We start from the raw sequence: 24,846 nt of genomic DNA on the forward strand, positions 1-24,846 counted from the left end.
ATTGAGGCAAATTCCCGGGGGGAGTAAAATGGTTTACAGTTGATGATAAGCGTCTCCAGAAGTGGGCTGCATGATTTGTTTAGGATCGTGATGTTGGTGCACCACCTTTCCTTTACGTGGAAGCAGATTCCACCACCTCTGGTTTACCGGAGAGCTCCTAGTCACGATCAGCCCTGAAGAGGCTAAAGCCCGGTAGGGACACTGAGGGATCGGGAATTTGATTGTCCAGCCACGTCTCAGTGAAGCAGATGCTGATGGCTGATGCTGCACCACAGTACGTTTGGGGCCCGTCTTCGCTTGGGGGAAGGCTTCTTATCACCACTGCCATTTCTATGGAGCATGTTGACATCGCCCTCTCCTGGTACCGCAGACGTGCCATGACTAGGCTGGAGCACCTCATCTCAACTCTGTTTGGGGGCCCTACACTGCCACCACTGGGGGCCTCGGCCACATCACTGGTCATATTAATGAGATAGTGACCCAGTGGTACAGTGCATTACATATTTCTGTCCATTTGATGGCAAAGAAACCAGAAAATCTTTCAGTGATAATAAAGCTGTTTATGCTAATAAATCCAGGATTTAGTACACAATGTAATGACAAAATGAATAGCTAGCATGAACGGGCGGCAGCGTGGCTGGGGGAGGTGCTTTGGTACAGGCATAGAGTGAGCTCAGTGGGAATGAATACTAATGAGTGATCAATGGGGGGAGGTGCAGAGGCTGCATTGAGTTGCATACTGCAGTGTAGGGAGCTGCCTAGTCTGTGAACAATACAGTGTAAATAGCGCCTCATCATACCTTGGCATAGAATACTGTAGAAGAGTATTTTGATTTTTTTTCTCCAGATTTAAAGGAAAGAAGCGACACACCAAATACAATTATTGAATTAAAAAGAATAAATAAATACATTAAAAAAAATAATAATAATTGTATGCCCCACTGGGTATTGAACTCAGGGGTGCATGCATTGCAGTTGACACTGTATTCGTTAGGCCACAGCCAACCGTGGTAAGAGTAAACACCCCTGGTGTATTTGTGATGTGTTTTGTCTGATTTGCAGCCGCATTTTTAAAAAAAAGTCGGATTGAATCCACCAAGCGTGGTGGCACAGCAATGGAGACCATCTGGAAGTCATATTAATGAGATAGGGACCCAGTGGTACAGTGCATTACATATTTCTGTCCATTTTAGAGCAAAGAAACCAGAAAATCTTTCAGAGATAATAAAGCTGTTTATGGTAATAAAATCCAGGATTCAGTACACAATGTAACAACAAAATTAATTGTGTGAACAGGGCGGCAGCGTGGCATTGTATTTTGTAGAAGGGGACTTTTATTTAAAGGGAAGAACGTGATTGGCCAGCCTCTCACAGATCACTACTTACTGCCACAGCATTGTTTTCAGCACTATAGTCTTAACGTGGAGCATTCGCCACCCAGCGGTTAAACTGTGTATTACATGGCGTGGGACACAATGCCATAACGTTATTTACAACTCGCGACTCAGGATCCTAAATAGTGCGCTATGAGCAACGATGTTTGAGGACACATCTGTATCTGTGGGAAACATATTAAACACAATTTATATACAAAGTACAAGTTTAATGTACATACCTGTGTCATACAACCTTTTTAGTAACGCACAAACAGCTACTTGAATTATGAGCTCCCAGCTGAAAATTAAAACAAATCTGCAGGACCGTTACACATTATTACACACCGTTATGCCCATTACTGTTATGCACACCAGTGCCTGCAGGAAAGTACTGGTGTCAGGACTGTTATGCACTCCAGTGCCTGCAGGAATGTACTGGTGTTTGAACTGTTATGCAAAACAAATGGACTCACAGACAGACTAGGGAATATGACATAACGTACACAGAAGGTGGTAGGGTAACAAAATACACACAAAGTGAACAGAGAAGCCCAGAGGCTAAGGAACTGGGTATCTCCCTTGTATTAGGACTGCTTAGATGGGAAAAGCAAGATGTTGTGTTTTAATACGTAGAGAACCCGAAATGCTGTTGCTAAGGGCAACAGCAAAACCCTAAAGGGTTACCAACGGGTGTGGCAGTAAACTCCTTGGTCAGAGATGGAATGATAGACACAAGGAGAGTCTCCACAATCCTAATTCTCACTTGCAGTGCACAGGTTCAGCTTACTGCCACTAAACTGACCCCTGACACCTAGCACAGTGAGACAGGATTAGACAGGCAAGTCTTAGAATACAGCCGCAAACTTGCTAAGTTCACAGAGTAGTAACAGAACCCCAGCAAGCTAAACGACTGACTCCAGTCTTACTGCTAGGTCTGGATTGGCAGAGTGTAATACCAAATCCCCAGGCCTATTTGCAGTAAGCAACAAACAAATACAAAGCTACACAGTACTGGCTAACTTTCAGAAACTGACTAACCAACAAAGATTCAGCAGCATCTGCTTACCCTGAAAAGAGGCCTTATAAAGCAGGTGCTGTCCACGCCCCACTCAGACCTCACAGACTGTGAGCACAAAAACCAGCACCGGATCCCCTGCCATGCACAGAGCCTATAACCACTGCACAGCAAAAGACCTGAACCGGAGTATCAGCTGCGCTCAGGTTACTCCGCTAGCACTTGTCTCCCGGTTGCCATGACGACGTGGCAGCACAGGGCAGGAGACCCAAACAATTACACATTATTACACACCGTTATGCCCATTACACATTATTACACACCGTTATGCCCATTACACATTATTACACACTGTAATGCCCGTTACACATTATTACACACTGTATTGTCCGTTACACATTATTACACACTGTATTGTCCATTACACATTATTACACACTGTAATGCCCATTACACATTATTACACACTGTAATGCCCATTACACATTATTACACACCGTTATGCCCATTACACATTATTACACACTGTAATGCCCATTACACATTATTACACACCATTATGCCCATTACACATTATTACACACTGTAATGCCCGTTACACATTATTACACACTGTATTGTCCGTTACACATTATTACACACTGTATTGTCCGTTACACATTATTACACACTGTATTGTCCGTTACACATTATTACACACTGTATTGTCCGTTACACATTATTACACACTGTATTGTCCATTACACATTATTACACACTGTAATGCCCATTACACATTATTACACACTGTAATGCCCATTACACATTATTACACACCGTTATGCCCATTACACATTATTACACACTGTAATGCCCATTACACATTATTACACACCATTATGCCCATTACACATTATTACACAGTGTAATGCCCGTTACACATTATTACACACTGTATTGTCCGTTACACATTATTACACACTGTATTGTCCGTTACACATTATTACACACTGTATTGTCCGTTACACATTATTACACACCGTATTGTCCGTTACACATTATTACACACCGTATTGTCCGTTACACATTATTACACACCGTAATGCCCATTACACATTATTACACACTGTAATGTCCATTACACATTATTACACACCGTTATGCCCATTACACATTATTACACACTGTAATGCCCGTTACACATTATTACACACTGTATTGTCCATTACACATTATTACACACTGTATTGTCCATTACACATTATTACACACCGTAATGCTCGTTACACATTATTACACACTGTATTGTCCGTTACACATTATTACACACTGTATTGTCTGTTACACATTATAACACACTGTAATGCCCGTTACACATTATTACACACTGTATTGTCTGTTACACATTATAACACACTGTAATGCCCGTTACACATTATTACGCACCGTTATGCCCATTACACACTGTAATGCCCGTTACACATTACACACTGTATTGTCTGTTACACATTATAACACACTGTAATGCCCGTTACACATTATTACACACTGTATTGTCTGTTACACATTATTACACACTGTATTGTCCGTTACACATTATTACACACTGTAATGCACATTACACAATATTACACACTGTAATGCCCATTACACATTATTACACACTGTATTGCCCATTACACATTATTACACACCATAATGACCATTACACATTATTACACACCGTAATGCCCATTACACATTATTACACACAGTTATGCCCATTACACAATATTACACACTGTAATGCCCATTACACATTATTACACACTGTATTGTCCGTTACACATTATTACACACTGTATTGTCCGTTACACATTATTACACACTGTATTGCCCGTTACACATTATTACACACTGTATTGTCCGTTACACATTATTACACACTGTATTGTCCGTTACACATTATTACACACTGTATTGTCTGTTACACATTATTACACACTGTATTGTCCATTACACATTATTACACACCGTTATGCCCATTACACATTATTACACACTGTAATGCCCGTTACACATTATTACACACTGTATTGTCCATTACACATTATTACACACTGTATTGTCCATTACACATTATTACACACCGTAATGCTCGTTACACATTATTACACACTGTATTGTCCGTTACACATTATTACACACTGTATTGTCTGTTACACATTATAACACACTGTAATGCCCGTTACACATTATTACACACTGTATTGTCTGTTACACATTATAACACACTGTAATGCCCGTTACACATTATTACGCACCGTTATGCCCATTACACACTGTAATGCCCGTTACACATTACACACTGTATTGTCTGTTACACATTATAACACACTGTAATGCCCGTTACACATTATTACACACTGTATTGTCTGTTACACATTATTACACACTGTATTGTCCGTTACACATTATTACACACTGTAATGCACATTACACAATATTACACACTGTAATGCCCATTACACATTATTACACACTGTATTGCCCATTACACATTATTACACACCATAATGACCATTACACATTATTACACACCGTAATGCCCATTGCACATTATTACACAGTTATGCCCATTACACAATATTACACACTGTAATGCCCATTACACATTATTACACACTGTATTGTCCGTTACACATTATTACACACTGTATTGTCCGTTACACATTATTACACACTGTATTGCCCGTTACACATTATTACACACTGTATTGTCCGTTACACATTATTACACACTGTATTGTCCGTTACACATTATTACACACTGTATTGTCTGTTACACATTATTACACACTGTATTGTCCATTACACATTATTACACACCGTTATGCCCATTACACATTATTACACACTGTAATGCCCGTTACACATTATTACACACTGTATTGTCCATTACACATTATTACACACTGTATTGTCCATTACACATTATTACACACCGTAATGCTCGTTACACATTATTACACACTGTATTGTCCGTTACACATTATTACACACTGTATTGTCTGTTACACATTATAACACACTGTAATGCCCGTTACACATTATTACACACTGTATTGTCTGTTACACATTATAACACACTGTAATGCCCGTTACACATTATTACGCACCGTTATGCCCATTACACACTGTAATGCCCGTTACACATTACACACTGTATTGTCTGTTACACATTATAACACACTGTAATGCCCGTTACACATTATTACACACTGTATTGTCTGTTACACATTATTACACACTGTATTGTCCGTTACACATTATTACACACTGTAATGCACATTACACAATATTACACACTGTAATGCCCATTACACATTATTACACACTGTATTGCCCATTACACATTATTACACACCATAATGACCATTACACATTATTACACACCGTAATGCCCATTACACATTATTACACACAGTTATGCCCATTACACAATATTACACACTGTAATGCCCATTACACATTATTACACACTGTATTGTCCGTTACACATTATTACACACTGTATTGTCCGTTACACATTATTACACACTGTATTGCCCGTTACACATTATTACACACTGTATTGTCCGTTACACATTATTACACACTGTATTGTCCGTTACACATTATTACACACTGTATTGTCTGTTACACATTATTACACACTTTATTGTCCGTTACACATTATTACACACTGTATTGTCTGTTACACATTATTACACACTGTATTGTCCATTACACATTATTACACACCGTTATGCCCATTACACATTATTACACACTGTAATGCCCGTTACACATTATTACACACTGTATTGTCCATTACACATTATTACACACTGTATTGTCCATTACACATTATTACACACCGTAATGCTCGTTACACATTATTACACACTGTATTGTCCGTTACACATTATTACACACTGTAATGCCCGTTACACATTATTACGCACCGTTATGCCCATTACACACTGTAATGCCCGTTACACATTACACACTGTATTGTCTGTTACACATTATAACACACTGTAATGCCCGTTACACATTATTACACACTGTATTGTCTGTTACACATTATTACACACTGTATTGTCCGTTACACATTATAACACACTGTAATGCCCGTTACACATTATTACGCACCGTTATGCCCATTACACACTGTAATGCCCGTTACACATTACACACTGTATTGTCTGTTACACATTATAACACACTGTAATGCCCGTTACACATTATTACACACTGTATTGTCTGTTACACATTATTACACACTGTATTGTCCGTTACACATTATTACACACTGTAATGCACATTACACAATATTACACACTGTAATGCCCATTACACATTATTACACACTGTATTGCCCATTACACATTATTACACACCATAATGACCATTACACATTATTACACACCGTAATGCCCATTACACATTATTACACACAGTTATGCCCATTACACAATATTACACACTGTAATGCCCATTACACATTATTACACACTGTATTGTCCGTTACACATTATTACACACTGTATTGTCCGTTACACATTATTACACACTGTATTGCCCGTTACACATTATTACACACTGTATTGTCCGTTACACATTATTACACACTGTATTGTCCGTTACACATTATAACACACTGTATTGTCTGTTACACATTATTACACACTTTATTGTCCGTTACACATTATTACACACTGTATTGTCTGTTACACATTATTACACACTGTATTGTCCATTACACATTATTACACACCGTTATGCCCATTACACATTATTACACACTGTAATGCCCGTTACACATTATTACACACTGTATTGTCCATTACACATTATTACACACTGTATTGTCCATTACACATTATTACACACCGTAATGCTCGTTACACATTATTACACACTGTATTGTCCGTTACACATTATTACACACTGTAATGCCCGTTACACATTATTACGCACCGTTATGCCCATTACACACTGTAATGCCCGTTACACATTACACACTGTATTGTCTGTTACACATTATAACACACTGTAATGCCCGTTACACATTATTACACACTGTATTGTCTGTTACACATTATTACACACTGTATTGTCCGTTACACATTATTACACACTGTAATGCACATTACACAATATTACACACTGTAATGCCCATTACACATTATTACACACTGTATTGCCCATTACACATTATTACACACCATAATGACCATTACACATTATTACACACCGTAATGCCCATTACACATTATTACACACAGTTATGCCCATTACACAATATTACACACTGTAATGCCCATTACACATTATTACACACTGTATTGTCCGTTACACATTATTACACACTGTATTGTCCGTTACACATTATTACACACTGTATTGCCCGTTACACATTATTACACACTGTATTGTCTGTTACACATTATTACACACTTTATTGTCCGTTACACATTATTACACACTGTATTGTCTGTTACACATTATTACACACCGTTATGCCCATTACACATTATTACACACTGTAATGCCCGTTACACATTATTACACACTGTATTGTCCATTACACATTATTACACACTGTATTGTCCATTACACATTATTACACACCGTAATGCTCGTTACACATTATTACACACTGTATTGTCCGTTACACATTATTACACACTGTATTGTCTGTTACACATTATAACACACTGTAATGCCCGTTACACATTATTACACACTGTATTGTCTGTTACACATTATAACACACTGTAATGCCCGTTACACATTATTACGCACCGTTATGCCCATTACACACTGTAATGCCCGTTACACATTACACACCGTATTGTCTGTTACACATTATAACACACTGTAATGCCCGTTACACATTATTACACACTGTATTGTCTGTTACACATTATTACACACTGTATTGTCCGTTACACATTATTACACACTGTAATGCACATTACACAATATTACACACTGTAATGCCCATTACACATTATTACACACTGTATTGCCCATTACACATTATTACACACCATAATGACCATTACACATTATTACACACCGTAATGCCCATTACACATTATTACACACAGTTATGCCCATTACACAATATTACACACTGTAATGCCCATTACACATTATTACACACTGTATTGTCCGTTACACATTATTACACACTGTATTGTCCGTTACACATTATTACACACTGTATTGCCCGTTACACATTATTACACACTGTATTGTCCGTTACACATTATTACACACTGTATTGTCCGTTACACATTATTACACACTGTATTGTCTGTTACACATTATTACACACTTTATTGTCCGTTACACATTATTACACACTGTAATGCACATTACACATTATTACACACTGTATTGCCCGTTACACATTATTACACACTGTATTGCCCGTTACACATTATTACACACCGTAATGCCCATTACACATTATTACACACTGTAATGTCCATTACACATTATTACACACCGTTATGCCCATTACACATTATTACACACTGTAATGCCCGTTACACATTATTACACACTGTATTGTCCATTACACATTATTACACACTGTATTGTCCATTACACATTATTACACACCGTAATGCTCGTTACACATTATTACACACTGTTTTGTCCGTTACACATTATTACACACTGTATTGTCTGTTACACATTATAACACACTGTAATGCCCGTTACACATTATTACACACTGTATTGTCTGTTACACATTATAACACACTGTAATGCCCGTTACACATTATTACGCACCGTTATGCCCATTACACACTGTAATGCCCGTTACACATTACACACTGTATTGTCTGTTACACATTATAACACACTGTAATGCCCGTTACACATTATTACACACTGTATTGTCTGTTACACATTATTACACACTGTATTGTCCGTTACACATTATTACACACTGTAATGCACATTACACAATATTACACACTGTAATGCCCATTACACATTATTACACACTGTATTGCCCATTACACATTATTACACACCATAATGACCATTACACATTATTACACACCGTAATGCCCATTACACATTATTACACACAGTTATGCCCATTACACAATATTACACACTGTAATGCCCATTACACATTATTACACACTGTATTGTCCGTTACACATTATTACACACTGTATTGTCCGTTACACATTATTACACACTGTATTGCCCGTTACACATTATTACACACTGTATTGTCCGTTACACATTATTACACACTGTATTGTCCGTTACACATTATTACACACTGTATTGTCTGTTACACATTATTACACACTGTATTGTCCGTTACACATTATTACACACTGTAATGCACATTACACATTATTACACACTGTATTGTCCGTTACACATTATTACACACTGTATTGCCCGTAGACAAAATGAATGCACAACAGATTGCAGCGCTCACCAAATACCTTGATGCCCCATGTGTATAGTGAACATAGTGATAGGAAATTAAAACATTCACCCTTAATAGGATGATATTCCTCAATAAAATAGCAGAATGGATGGAGGATTCTTTTGTCTCCTAAGAGATCCTTTTTCCTTCACATAAAGGGTACAGGCAGGACTAAATAATCCTTTAAATGACCTGAAAAGACAAAGTACCTCTTTTCCCAATATGAATGGGATGAAATAGGAGGTACTAAAAGCAACAGACCATAGTGTAGTAGGTTAAAAGACACGCACAATTGTTAATGCCACAGATTAAACTCACAGGATAAATGAATTAAAACAGCATATCATAAAAGACTCCATCACATGGCACAACGGATATATCACCATGAGGATCCCAGGACCACAGATGTAAAGAGTGTGGAATACTGGCAGGCTCTCCGGATGCCCGGCAGCATACAGGATCAATCCCCAGGCAGATGTTAAAGTCCGTATGTGTCAGAGTCAGGTATAAAGTGCAAAAGGAGCCACGCTTAAAGCGTATCGGACGCCAAGTCCTTTCTCAGAAGCGTGGTTCATTGGCTCCGTTAGTCCGTTTATAAAGGCACATCGATTGGGACACTCAGCTGTCCTCAATTCCCCGTTGAACTCCGCGCTACTGGAGAAGCGCATGCGCCGCCGTCATCACTGACCGGAACCGGAAATACCTCTTGCGTTCCAGGAAGTGATTTACTTGGCTCCCCATAGCCGCGATGGTCGGCTCTGTTTGCGTTCCATTTACCAGGAAATCCTAGAGGCCGCTCTCCATCACCTCAATGGGGGTATCCCTTTTTAAAGGGAAATATATTGGATCTCCATGCATCAACTGAGTCTTTATAGAGTCCCAACATAAGAGTCCCGGACTACATATAATAACATGAGAAACAAAAAAAATAGAATAAAAAAACGCAGTTACTAGTAATAGAAAATGCATGATGGTACAAGTGAAATCTTATGTGAACATACAACTAAGTGAGAAAGCATTTTAGGTCAAAATCCCCGTTGAGACCTTTAGGTGTATGCATTTCATCTTGGCCTGAGCGAGCCTATTTTTCAGGTCTTTAGTTCTCCACTTTTGTTGCACCACTTGCACACCCCAAAAATTCCTCAAATAACAAGTATTAGAGCCATGTACTCACTTAAAGTGTGAAGAGACATTATGGGTGTCTAATCCCTTGCAAATGTTGTATATGTGCTCGGCCCACCTTACCCTGGCACTCCTTCCTGTCCTACCAACGTAAGCAAGGCCACATACACACTCGAGCACATATACAACATTCTTTGTGTCACGTAATAAAATCCCGAATGGGATAAGTTTGGCCATTAACGTGTACTCAGTGAATTTTCTCACTGGTGCTTTGACCGTTTTACACATCAAGCAATCGCAGCAATGATGAAAACCTTTCGTCCTAACACTCTGCCTTATCTCTGTATCCAAACTGCTTTTTACCAGCTGTTTTTTTAGAGGCGAGGCCCTCCTATAGATGAAGGTAGGTTTCTCAGGTAATACATCGCCTAGTACTGTATCCTGTTTAAGAATATTCCAGTTTTTTATGAATATTTTTTCTATACCTTTAAAAGATCTACTAAACTGACTAATGAATGCCCGTTTGTATCGGTCATCATTAGTAGTGGATTTTTCTTTTATTTCTAACAGAGTGACCCTGTCAGTGTTGTCCACTTTCTTTCTAGCTATATCGAGTGTCCCTGATGTATAGCCCTTCTGTAACAAGCGGTCTGAAAGTTCATCCAACTGTTGACTACACATGCCAGCATCTGTACGGTTTCTTTTAACTCTCACAAACTGGCTGAACGGTATCCCGTCCAACCAGTTTGCGTGATTCTGGCTTGTCCTATCAATAAAACTATTTGAATCCGATTCCTTCCTGTATGTTTTTGAATGGACTTGCCCATCAGAGATATAAATGATTAGATCAAGAAAGGAAACTTCCACATTGCTTTTAGTGAATGTGAATTTGATGGCCATATCTTTAAGATTCAAGGCATCACAAAACAATTGCAAAGGACGTCATCGATATAACGTTGCCAGGACACCAGGCCCGCCACTAGACTGCCATTAGGCCACTGTATTGCCCTTTACACATTATTACACATCCGTAATGCCCATTACACATTATTACACACTGTAATGCCCATTACACATTATTACACACCGTAATGCCCCTTACACATTATTACACACCGTAATGCCCATTATACATTATTACACACCGTAATGCCCATTACATATTATTACACACCGTAATGCCCATTATACATTATTACACACCGTAATGCCCATTACACATTATTACACACCGTAATGCCCATTACACATTATTACACACCGTAATGCCCATTACATATTATTACACACCGTAATGCCCATTACATATTATTACACACCGTAATGCCCATTACATATTATTACACACCTTTATGCCCATTATACATTATTACACACCGTAGTGCCCATTATATATTATTACACACCTTTATGCCCATTACACATTATTACACACCGTAATGCCCATTACATATTATTACACACCTTTATGCCCTTTACACATTATTATACACTGTAATGCCCATTACACATTATTACACACCGTAATGCCCATTACACATTATTACACACAGTAATGCACATTACACATTATTACACACTGTAATGCCCATTACATATTATTACACACCGTGATGCCCATTACATATTATTACACACCGTGATGCCCATTACACATTATTACACACCGTAATGCCCATTACACATTATTACACACCGTAATGACCATTGCACATTATTACACACCATAATGCCCATTACACATTATTACACACTGTAATGCCCATTACACATTATTACACACCGTAATGCCCATTACACATTATTACACACGTTATGCCCATTACACATTATTACACACCGTAATGCCCGTTACACATTATTACACAGCATAATGCCCGTTACACATTATTACACACTGTAACACCCATTATACATTATTACACACCGTAATGCCCATTACACATTATTACACAGGTTATGCCCATTACACATTATTACACACCATAATGCCCGTTACACATTATTACACAACGTAATGCCCATTACACATTATTACACACCGTTATGCCCATTACACATTATTACACACTGTAATGCCCATTACACATTATTACACAGGTTAAGGTTATGCCCATTACACATTATTACATGCCGTAATGTTCATTACACATTATTATTAGATATGAGCGGGTTTGGTTCCCTGAGAACTGAACCCCCCGAACTTCACACTCTGAGTCTGGATCTGGGTCTGGCTCGGGACTTCCAGCCAGACTCTGAAACCAGAACGAGGCAAAACATCATCATCCCACTGTCAGATTCTCGTGGGATTTGGATCCCATATAAACATCCACATGTCTCTGCCATTTTCACCACAGACTTGGAGAGTGAGGGAGACAGACCTCTGTCTCTCTCTGTGGGTGGTGGTATTGGGTGGGGTTAGTGTGTGCTCTGTAGGGGTGCTGCTGCCGTCACTGTGGTGTTCCTGTGCTGTGTTAGGAGTGCTGTCCTGTCACTGGTGTTTCATGTGCTGCAGCTGTACATGGGTGTTGCTGTCCTGGCTGTCACTGTGTTATACAGGGTGCAGGGGCACTGTCCTCCTGTATGCTGGAAAATATAGGGGTGCTGCTGTTCAAATAACATTACACTGGCCCTGTATGCTATAAAAATTCAGGGGTGCAGTTGTTAAAAATTAAAAGCACACTGCTCCCGTATGCTGTAACATATAGGGGTGCTGCTGGTCCTGTATGTCATAAAAATTCAGGGGTGCAGTTGTTAAAAATTAAAAGCACACTTCTGTATGCTGTAAAATATAGGGGTGGTGCTGTTCAAATAACATTACACTGGCCCTCTATGCTGTACGTATACAGGGGTGCTATGAAAATAAAGGGGCACTGTTCTGTGTGATGTAATAATAAAGTGGTGCTGTCCTGTGAAATGGAGAACAACAGTTTGGAGGAAAAAATTGTGCAAGATCAGGAACCACTTCCAGTTCCTAGTGCTGAAGCTGCTGCTGCCACCAGTCATGACATTGACAATTTAATTCCATCAACTTCATCTGCTAAGGCAGATGCCCAATGTCATAGAGGACATCTAAAATCAAAGAAGCAAAAATGAATAATCAGAAAAAAAAATATCTGACGAGAAACGCAAAATTGGCAATATGCCATTCATGACATGAAGTGGCAAGGTAAGGCTAAGGCCTTGGCCTATGTTCATGACTGGTAGCTCAGCTTCTCATGAGGCCCTCCAGCCTCTCAAATAAAATTAAGCTAGTTAAAGCACAGGAAAAAACATCTGTGCGTTCAGAGATATCGCAAATCCCCAAGGAGAGTCGTAGTGTGTCCGCGGTTGCGATATCCAGGCCTGACCTTCCCAAGACTGTATGGAAAAAGGAGGCTCCTACCACCATTTGCACGCCCCCTGCAAGTGCTGGAAGGAGCACCACCAGTCCAGTTGCTGATATTGAGATTGAGAATGTCACTGTAGACATACACCAGGATGAGCAGGATATTGGTGTAGCTGGCACTGAGGAGGAAGTTTATGATGAGGATTCTGATGGAGATGTGGTTGGTTTGAATAAGGCACCAGTGGAGACAGTTGTTGTCCATGGGATGAAAAAGCACATTGTATAACTGGGCAAAATACAAGAAAACCACCTCTTCGTGTGGAATTATTTATCCACAAATGTGGACAACAGGTGTCAAGCCATGTGTTGCCTTTGTCAATCTGTAATAAGTAGGGTTAAGGATGTTAACCACCTAGGAACATCCTCCCTTATACGTCACCTGCAGCACATTCATCAGAAGTCATTGTCAAGTTCAGAAACTTTTGGTAAGAGCGTAAGCAGTCCACTGACACCTAAATCCCTTCTTCCTGTTGTACCCAAGCTCCTGCAAGCCACACCACCAACTCACTCAATGTCAATTTCCTCCTCAGTCAGGAATGTCAGTAGTCCTGCAGGCCATGTCACTGGCATGACTGACAAGTCCTCTCCTAACCGGGATTCCTCTGGAGGATCCTTGAGTGGTACGTCTACTGCTGCTGCCACAGCTGTTGCTGCTGCTGGGAGTCGATCGTCATCCCAGAGGGGAAGTCAGAAGACCACTTGTACTACTTCAACTAAGCAATTGACTGTCCACAGTCTTTTGTGAGGAAGATGAAATATGACAGCAGTCACCCTGTTGCAAAGCGGATAACTGAGGCCATAACAACTATGCTGGTGGTAGACGTGCGTCCGGTATCTGCCATTAGTGCAGTGGGATTTAGACAGTTGATGGACATTCTGTGTCCCCTGTACCAAATCCCATCTAGATTCCACTTCACTAGGCAAGCGATTCCCGGACTGTACAGGGACATTAAGAAAAGTGTCCTCAGTGTCCTTAAAAATGCGGTTGTACCCAGTGTCCACTTAACCACGGACAAGTGGAACAGGGCAGACTAGGGACTACATGACAGTGACAGTACACTGAGTAGATGTATTGCCTCCCGCAGCAACAACAGCAGCGGCACCAGTAGCAGCATCTCACAAATGCCAACTTGTTCCTAGGCAAGCTACGTTGTGTATCGCCAGTTTCCATAAGAGCAACACAGCTGACAACCTCTTACAGAAACTGAGGGACTTCATCGCACAATGGCTTACCCCAATTGCATTACATCTGGGCAAATTCCAGCATGTCCCATGTTTTGCACATACAATTAATTTGGTGGTGCAGAATTTTTTGAAAAATGACAGGCGCGTGTAGGAGATGCTGTCAGTGGCCCAAAAAATTGTGGGCCACTTTCGACATTCAGCCACTGTGTGGCGAAGAATGGAGCACCAGCAAACACTCCTGAACCTGCCCTGCCATCACCTGAAGCAAGACGTGGTAACGAGGGGGAATTCAACACTCTATATGCTTCAGAGGATGGAGGAGCAGCAAAAAGCCATTAAAGCCAACACAACCACCTACGATACAGGCAAAGGAGGGGGAATACACCTGACTCAAGTGCAATGGAGAATGATTTCTGTGTTTTGCAAGGTTCTCAAACCCTTCAAACTTGCCACACGTGAAGTCAGTTCAGACACTGCCAGCCTAAGTCAGGTCATTCCCCTCATCAGGCTTTTGCAGAAGCAGCTGGAGAAATTGAAGGAGGAGCTAATACGGAGCGATTCCATTAAGTATGTGGGAATTGTGGATGGAGGGTTTATATCTAAAGAAGCCTTAATGTGTGGTGCACTCTTTTTTGTTTCATGAATAAATGAAAACATAACTTTTATTATTTTTATTTAAGAAAGATTTTTCAATAGGCATGACATAAGGCAATTGATTGTCAGCCAGGAAAGACAAAGAATTAATGAAAGATATAAAATAATTTATATACCAGCACTACCTATGTATGGGTATATGGGTAGAGCAATAATTGATATAAGCAAGTGAAATATAAAAGGAATTTAAACACAGGTTTTATTTATCAAATGTATGAGATCCTTTCACAACGGGATTGTGATCTCAGAAAAATACTCTTTTAAAGCTGCTTCCTGCAGAGCGTTACTACTGCATACAACCTAAGTGCTCCCTGCAGAGTGTTACTACTGCATACAATCATAGTGCTCCCTGCAGAGCGTTACTACTGCATACAACCTAAGTGCTCCCAGCAGAGCGTTACTACTGCATACAACCTAAGTGCTCCCTGCAGAGCTTTACTACTGCATACACCCTAAGTGCTCCCTGCAGAGCATTACTACGGCATACAACGTAAGTGGCCTTTTCTGGTAACCACTACGTCTTACAATGACCACTTTTTTACTACCCTTAGCGTATCACACGTTAAGACCGTGTTACTACCTATAATGTATAACAGTGGGATCGTTCTCAAAGGCACAAAGAAACATATATGTACAATTCAACACATATGCAAAATAATATTGGTATTGAGAGGAAATGTTGTCCTATAACCAAGTATATCATTGTAAAACCCAGGCACCGATGTGATAAAGCAAACATGAAACGTACGTCATCGGAAGCTCAGACGTACACTGTCTCCGGGTGTGTGGATTTCATACCTGACCCGGCGTCTGGGCTCTCGAGCGGCTCCCAGCGCAGCGTTACATGTCTCGTAGCGGTACTGACACCGCTCTCTGCACAGCGCTAAAGAATTCCCAGCGGCATTGACACCGCAGCCACCATTTCTGGCAGGTACTCAGAGCGGTTCTCTCATTCCCGGGACACCGCTCACCTCCTCTGCAATGTGTACCCGCAACAGGTGAGGGAGCGACTGATCCCAGGGACAGCAGAAGCTGCTGCACTTTATCTTTCCTTCTGCTCTGGTGCTGGTGCTTTCCCTGCTCTCATTGTTCCCAGTCACTGCCCCACGGCACATGGGATAAAAGTAGAAGGGGGATTCAGCCTATATACACCAGAGCTTCTTTATATCTATCAGAGGAAGGATCTCTATCAGAAGAATGGTTATAGCACTGTTTATATAACAGCATATATTATCATTATTACAGGCTGCTACTCTCTCCCCAACCTCATTCATTCTTCAGATGTTATATTTATGTAGCGGGTGCTGGAGATACAGAAAGGTGGTTCTCCTGATTTGTGGAGTCATTGCATACAGACGTCATTACTAGTCACTGGTTACTACTCGTTATCTGACTGATTTATATTTATATCAGGCGTCACTCAGGGATTGGCAATAGTATTGTGTAGATACATGTTGGGACAACTTAGCAGGCCTTTGGAATGAAACAGGCAGAAAGCTGGATATTATCTATGCACTAACCTTGGGATAATATAATGTATACCTCGCTCTGTGACAGGGTTTCATATTGTATACCTTGTTACAGGGAATATCCCTTCTCAATAACAATATTGTCACAGAAGTGATACAAATGTGTAGAATTGGATATGCATGCCTTAGAGAACTGTGCTGTGTTACAGGGTTACACATGATATGCTCAGTCACAGGAGAACACCTTTTATTACCAACAATATTGTTTTATTCAATGTGCATATCTTTGTGATGTGGTCAATTATCAATTTATATATGTACTGAATGGGTAACACATGTGATTGAGGATTCTGATCTGGTACAGGGTTTTACAATGATATACTTGTTATAGGAAAACATTTCCTCTCAATACAAATATTATTACATATGTGCTGAATTGAACATATATGTTTCTTTGTGCCTTTGAGAACGATCCCACTGTTATACATTATAGGTAGTAACACTGGGGGTAATTCCAAGTTGATCGCAGCAGGATTTTTGTTAGCAATTGGGCAAAACCATGTGCACTGCAGGGGAGGCAGATATAACATGTGCAGAGAGAGTTAGATTTGGGTGGGGTGTGTTCAATCTGCAATCTAAATTGCAGTGTAAAAATAAAGCAGCCAGTATTTACCCTGCACAGAAACAAAATAACCCACCCAAATCTAACTCTCTCTGCACATGTTACATCTGCCTCCCCTGCAGTGCACATGGTTTTGCCCAATTGCTATCAAAAATCCTGCTGCGATCAACTTGGAATTACCCCCACTGTCTTAACGTGTGATACGCTACGGGTAGTAACAAAGTGGTCATTATAAGACATAGCGGTTACCAGAAAAGGCCACTTAGGTTGTAGGCAGTAGTAATGCTCTGCAGAAAGCACTTAGGTTGTATGCAGTAGTAACGCTCTGCAGGGAGCATTTAGGTTGTATGCAGTAGTAACGCTCTGCAGGGAGCAATTAGGTTGTATGCAGTAGTAATGCTCTGCAGGGAGCACTTAGGTTGTATGCAGTAGTACCGCTCTGCAGTGAGCACTTAGGTTGTATGCAGTAGTAACGCTCTGCAAGTAGCACTTAGGTTGTATGCAGAAGTAATGCTCTGCAGGGAGCACTTAATAGTAACGCTCTGCAGGGAGCACTTAGGTTGTATGCAGTAGTAACGCTCTGCAGGGAGCACTTAGGTTGTATGCATCAGTGACGTTCTGCAGGGAGCACTTAGGTTGTATGCAGCAGTGATGCTCTGCAGGGAGCGCTTACATTTTGTGCAGTAGTAACGCTCTGCAGGGAGCACTTAGGCTGTATGCAGTAGTAACGCTCTGCAGGAAGCACTTAGGTTGTATGCAGTAGTAACGCTCTGCAGGGAGCTCTTAGGTTGTATGCAGTAGTAACGCTCTGCAGGGAGCTCTTAGGTTGTATGCAGTAGTAACGCTCTGCAGGGAGCACTTAGGTTGTATGCAGTAGTAACGCTCTGCAGGGAGCACTTAGGTTGTATGCATCAGTGACGTTCTGCAGGGAGCACTTAGGTTGTATGCAGCAGTGATGCTCTGCAGGGAGCGCTTACATTTTGTGCAGTAGTAACGCTCTGCAGGGAGCACTTAGGCTGTATGCAGTAGTAACGCTCTGCAGGAAGCACTTAGGTTGTATGCAGTAGTAACGCTCTGCAGGGAGCTCTTAGGTTGTATGCAGTAGTAACGCTCTGCAGGGAGCTCTTAGGTTGTATGCAGTAGTAACGCTCTGCAGGGAGCACTTAGGTTGTATGCAGTAGTAACGCTCTGCAGGGAGCACTTAGGTTGTATGCAGTAGTAACCCTCTGCAAGGCACAGCTGTAAAACAGGATTTTTCTGAGATCACAATCCCGTTGTGAAAGGATCTCATACATTTGATAAATAAAATCTGTGTTTAAATCCCTTTTATATTTCACTTGCTTATATCAATTATTGCTCTACCCATATACCCATACATAGGTAGTGCTGGTATATAAATTATTTTATATCTTTCATTCATTTTTTGTCTCTCCAGGCTTACAATCAATTGCCTTATGTCATGTCTATTGACAAATCTATCTTAAATAAAAATAATAAGTTATGTTTTAATTTATTCATGAAACAAAGAAAAAAAGAGTGCGCCACACATTAAGGCTTCTTTAGATATAAGCCCACTAGTGTTTTTTCTAAACCCCCTAACCAGTCATTGCAATTTGCTTAATGGTGCACCTCCAACCAGATTAGCTAATCTTTGGTATTAACACTTTCGGATTATTCCCTCTATCGGTTGGTTCATACATAGAAGGATCATAAAACAATTATAATTTGGGCCTGTGCATAGTCCCTCGGATTTAACGTCTTCCCTGGAAATACTTGTGGATGGAGCCCTTCATTCGCTTTGCCAGGATTCAAGGGTGGTCAACCTGTTGAAATCAGAGCACTACATTTAGGCCACCGTGCTCGATCCTAGGTTTAAAGCCTACGTTGTATCTCTCTTTCCGGACACAAGTATGCAGAGGTGGAAAGACCTGCTGGTGAGAAAATGGTCAACTCAAGCGGAACGTGACCCGTCAACAGCTCCTCCTTCATTTTCTCCAGCAACTGGGGCTGCGAGGAAAAGGATAAAATTTCCGAGCCCACTCGCTGGACACAAAAGTAACAATACAAGTGACACATTAACTGGAAATTGTTTCTGTCACCATAGCGACAATTATCTGGAAATAAGATAACACACGGACACATAAAAAGACTCAACGAAAATCTTTTGTTTTTAAACAACTTTATTTTATATCTTTAATACACAGATTTTTCTCTATATTTTAAACTTAAAAAATACTTTACTCTGCACAACATGGATAAAATATCCTTTAAAGCACAGAAACAATTCAGGATACATTATAGTATTGCAGGTAAGTAAAACAGATACATATCAAGAGAGCCAAAACACTATGGGAGTCATTCAGACCCAGCCGCAATAGCAGTCCGCAGCAGTTTGCTGGTGGTGACAAAATGCACATGCGCAGCGGCCGCGCAGACACACACATTGTGGTTGCATCCCTGAGGGGTGAATGCGGGCGGGCCGGGACCATTTTCCAGGGGCTGCGTGATGTCACATCTGCGTTCATCTCTGATTAACCCCCTATAAGCTTCCAGATTGCACCTCATAGCTCATCTTTTCCAAGTTACTACAAATTATGAGATCGGTAGCAGCACTACTTTCAGGATTATTACACAGAACACACATAAAGGCTGACACAGCAAATAACAGTAACACATACAAGGGATTAATTAGAAATAAGGAAGCATAATCATCATTAAGTCTAATAGTAAACGGATTCTGTGCGGGACCCATACACCTCTTTACTGCTTCCAGCATCCCCTGGTACTGCACTGTGGCCATCCACCCTGTCTCCCCCCTCTACTGCCACACAGCTGGTCTCCCCCCTACTACTGCCACCACCCTGTCTCCCCCCACTACTGCCACCCGCTGTCTCCCCCGCTACTGCCACCCACCCTGTCTCCCCCACTAATGCCACCCTGTTTTCCCCCACTACTGCCACCACGTCTCCTTCCACTACTGCCACCCACCCTGTCTCCCCCCCACTACTGCCACCGCCACCACTACTGCCACTGCCCGTCTACCCCCACAACTGCCAACCGCCTTGTCTCCCCCCACTACTGCCACCGTTCTGTCTACAATACTGCCACGTCTCCAACTACTGTCACTGCACTGTCTTCCCCCATTACTGCCACCCGCCTTGTCTCCCCCCACCACTGTCACCACCCCATCTCCCCCCACTACTGCCACATCTCCCCCCAACTGTCACCACCCCCACTTCTGCCACCACCCTGTCTCCCCCACTACTGCCACCTTGTCTCCCCTCTGACAACTCAGTGCTGCTTGAGGACAAGATTCTCACAGACATTGCCTCCGGTAGCCCCCACTAGAGCCACCACCCTCTATGCCCCCCTGACATCTCAGCACTGCTTGAGGATTCTTAGTACTGCTGGTAACAGTCCTTCATCTGCAGGTGGAAGTTAGAAAGCACGGCAGTAAGGAGGCAGAAGCTGCTTCTGGTTCCATGGACCCTAGTCATGGTGGGCTGAGTCAGTAAGATTTTGTAATAGTCACCATCTTACAGGCAGCCGGTGAAGGGAGCAGAGAATGGGTGTTATGTGGCAGGAACGGGCTAGTTAGGTAACAGCCTGGCTGCTGCATTCTGTACAAGCTGCAAGCGGTGCAATTATTTTGCTGGGAGACCCAGGTAGGGGACATTGCAGTAGTCTATGTATGATGATACAAGTACATGTATGAGTGTAGGTAGATCTTCTGAGAGAATTACGTGCTGGAGTCTGGCTCTGTTCCTCAGATGAGGATCTAATTGTGGCAGATACTGTGGTTTAAGTGTCACTCCACCATCCAGGACACCAAGATTCCGCAAATGATCAGCATTCTGTAACTCTGAACCCCCAAGCCCGGTTGGTTTGCAAAGCTGAGCTGTAGCCCTGCCCTTTGTTGGTGAGCTTCTAGCATAAAGGCCTGTTTCACCAGGACTGAATCACAGCCAACTGGCATCACCCACACCTGGAGCTCAGCTAGACAACCATTTAGGATTGGGACTGGGTTTTCAGTACCTGGAGCAAAAGACAGGTCATCTGCATAGTAGTGGTAGATGATGGCATGACATCTAATTATTTCACCCAGTGGTAACATGTATATTACAAAAACATAGGAGAAAGGATAAGAAACTTGAAAAACAACGCATGGCAATGAGTATACTTCAGAAGATTAAAATGGTTCCTCATCTGAGTGATGTCTACTGTGTGCAACAAGAGCTGATTTATTTCTCAGAGTATGAAAATGACCTCTCACCTGTGTGACTTTGCTGATGTCTAACAAGATTTGATTTTTGCGTATAACATTTCCCACACTCAAAACATGGAAATGGCCTCTCACCTGTGTGACTTCGCTGATGTGTAACAAGTTGTGATTTCCGTGTAAAACATTTCCCACACTCAGAACATGGAAATGGCCTCTCACCTGTATGATTTCGCTGATGTGAAACAAGTTGTGATTTCCGTGTAAAACATTTCCCACACTCAGAACATGTAAATGGCTTCTCACCTGTGTGACTTCTGTTATGTTTAACAAGATGTGATTTGTGTGAAAAACATTTTCCACACTCAGAACATGGAAATGGCCTCTCACCTGTGTGGCTTTGCTGATGTCTAAGAAGATCTGATTTCTGTGTAAAACATTTCCTGCACTCAGAGCAAGAAAACCACTTCTCACCTGTGTGACTTCTCTGGTGTATAACAAGAGCTGATTTGTTTGCAAAACATTTCCCACACTCAGAACATGGAAATGGCCTCTCACCTGTGTGACTTCGCTGATGTATAACAAGATGTGATTTGTGTGTAAAACATTTCCCACACTCAGAGCAAGAAAATGGCTTCTCACCTGTGTGACTTCGCTGATGTGGAACAAGTTGTGATTTCCATGTAAAACATTTCCCACACTCAGAACATGGAAATGGCCTCTCACCTGTGTGACTTTTCTGATGTGTAACAAGATTTAATTTCAGTGTAAAACATTTCCCACACTCAGAACATGGAAATGGCCTCTCACCTGTGTGACTTTGCTGATGTTTAACAAGATTTGATTTCCGTGTAAAACATTTCCCACACTCAGAACATGGAAATGGCCTCTCACCTGTGTGACTTCGCTGATGTGTAACAAGTTGTGATTTCTGTGTAAAACATTTCTCACACTCAGAACATGGTAATGGCCTCTCACCTGTGTGAGTTTGCTGATGTGTAACAAGTTGTGAGTTCTGTGTAAAACATTTCCCACACTCAGAGCAAGAAAATGGTTTCTCACCTGTGTGACTTCTGTTATGTACAACAAGATGTGATTTCAGTGTAAAACATTTCCCACACTCAGAGCAAGAAAATGGTTTCTCACCTGTGTGTCTTCTGTTATGTACAACAAGATGTGATTTCAGTGTAAAACATTTCCCACACTCAGAACATGGAAATGGCTTCTCACCTGTGTGACTTCGCTGATGTGTAACAAGAGCTGATTTGTATGTAAAACATTTCCCACACTCAGAACATGGAAATGGCCTCTCCCCTGCCTTAGCTGGCTGATGGGTAATGAGCTTTGTGTTCTGTGTAAAACATTTGGCATCTATAGAACAGGGAAACACTGTATCTACTGTCAGAGCTGTAACAGATGCCCCAATATCAGAGTGATCAGGAGAACATTTCCCAGGATCAGAGGGATCAGCTGATAGGGCTGGATGTATAATTGGGGTAATGGGGTTATCTCCTGGAGAATCCTGTCTTCTGTCATTATCTTTTATGTCACAATCCGGGGATAACATTAGATGTCCTTCTGAGATGTTCCTGCTTGTGTGTCCATCTGCTGGAAATAAAATACATTATGGAAATGTGACATTTTCTGTAACAATATTAATCTTGTAAACAATAGGAGAAGACGACTCTCTGGGACACTTAATTGTAAATGTGTGTGTATAATAAAACATAACTTTTAATGAAGGCTTTATAATATTGTGTCTCAGACTATCATTGTGTCCACCCTCCTGAGAACACTCACAATAACAAATGTAATATTATAATAAGACTTAGATGTATCTCTCTTGTACTGGTAACTAACCATGAAGTATAAATGGAGATATAGTCACTCGCCAAGTCCTATGTCAGCACCAATGTAAAACAATGGATGGGGAACATATCGTATGAATTGGAGATTCTAGATGAACAATAACATCAGTCATATGAGCTGATGGATCAGAGAAATGTCTCCTAACGTTACTCCTGGAAGCATTGGTAAGGTAGCATTCCTTTATGTGTGTGCTCATACGCTGGTAAGCCTGTATATGTGTTACTCACCCTTATATAAGGTATATTGCTACAGCAGAGTAGGTGTGGAACAAGGTACTTTACATGCAATACACCATATGATACCCTGTAATTATTATCATCATCTGCTAGGTTATAATCTACATTCTCTAACGTCCTAGAGGATACTGGGGTCCGTTTAGTACCATGGGGTATAGACTGGTCCTTTGGGAGCCACTAGCACTTTAAGAGTTTAATAGTGTGGGCTGGCTCC

General features: G+C 41.0%; 1 protein-coding gene across 1 annotated transcript in view; it reads right to left on the reverse strand.

Moving 5' to 3' along the window:
• Positions 1-24,132, reverse strand: part of LOC135056207 (uncharacterized) — a 212,970-nt gene extending 188,838 nt beyond the window's left edge. Inside the window, exons 1-3 of the mRNA XM_063961078.1 lie at positions 22,552-24,132; positions 11,476-11,892; positions 1,495-1,558 (exon numbers count right to left, since the gene is read on the reverse strand). Coding sequence (XP_063817148.1) covers positions 1,495-1,558; positions 11,476-11,892; positions 22,552-24,094 — 2,024 coding nt within the window. The 5' untranslated portion in view covers positions 24,095-24,132. The remainder of the gene's footprint in view (positions 1-1,494; positions 1,559-11,475; positions 11,893-22,551) is intronic.
• Between the last annotated feature and the right edge of the window lie 714 nt (positions 24,133-24,846).

The sequence above is a fragment of the Pseudophryne corroboree genome, chromosome 3 (assembly GCF_028390025.1).
Source record: "Pseudophryne corroboree isolate aPseCor3 chromosome 3, aPseCor3.hap2, whole genome shotgun sequence".
NCBI classification, from domain to species: domain Eukaryota; kingdom Metazoa; phylum Chordata; class Amphibia; order Anura; family Myobatrachidae; genus Pseudophryne; species Pseudophryne corroboree.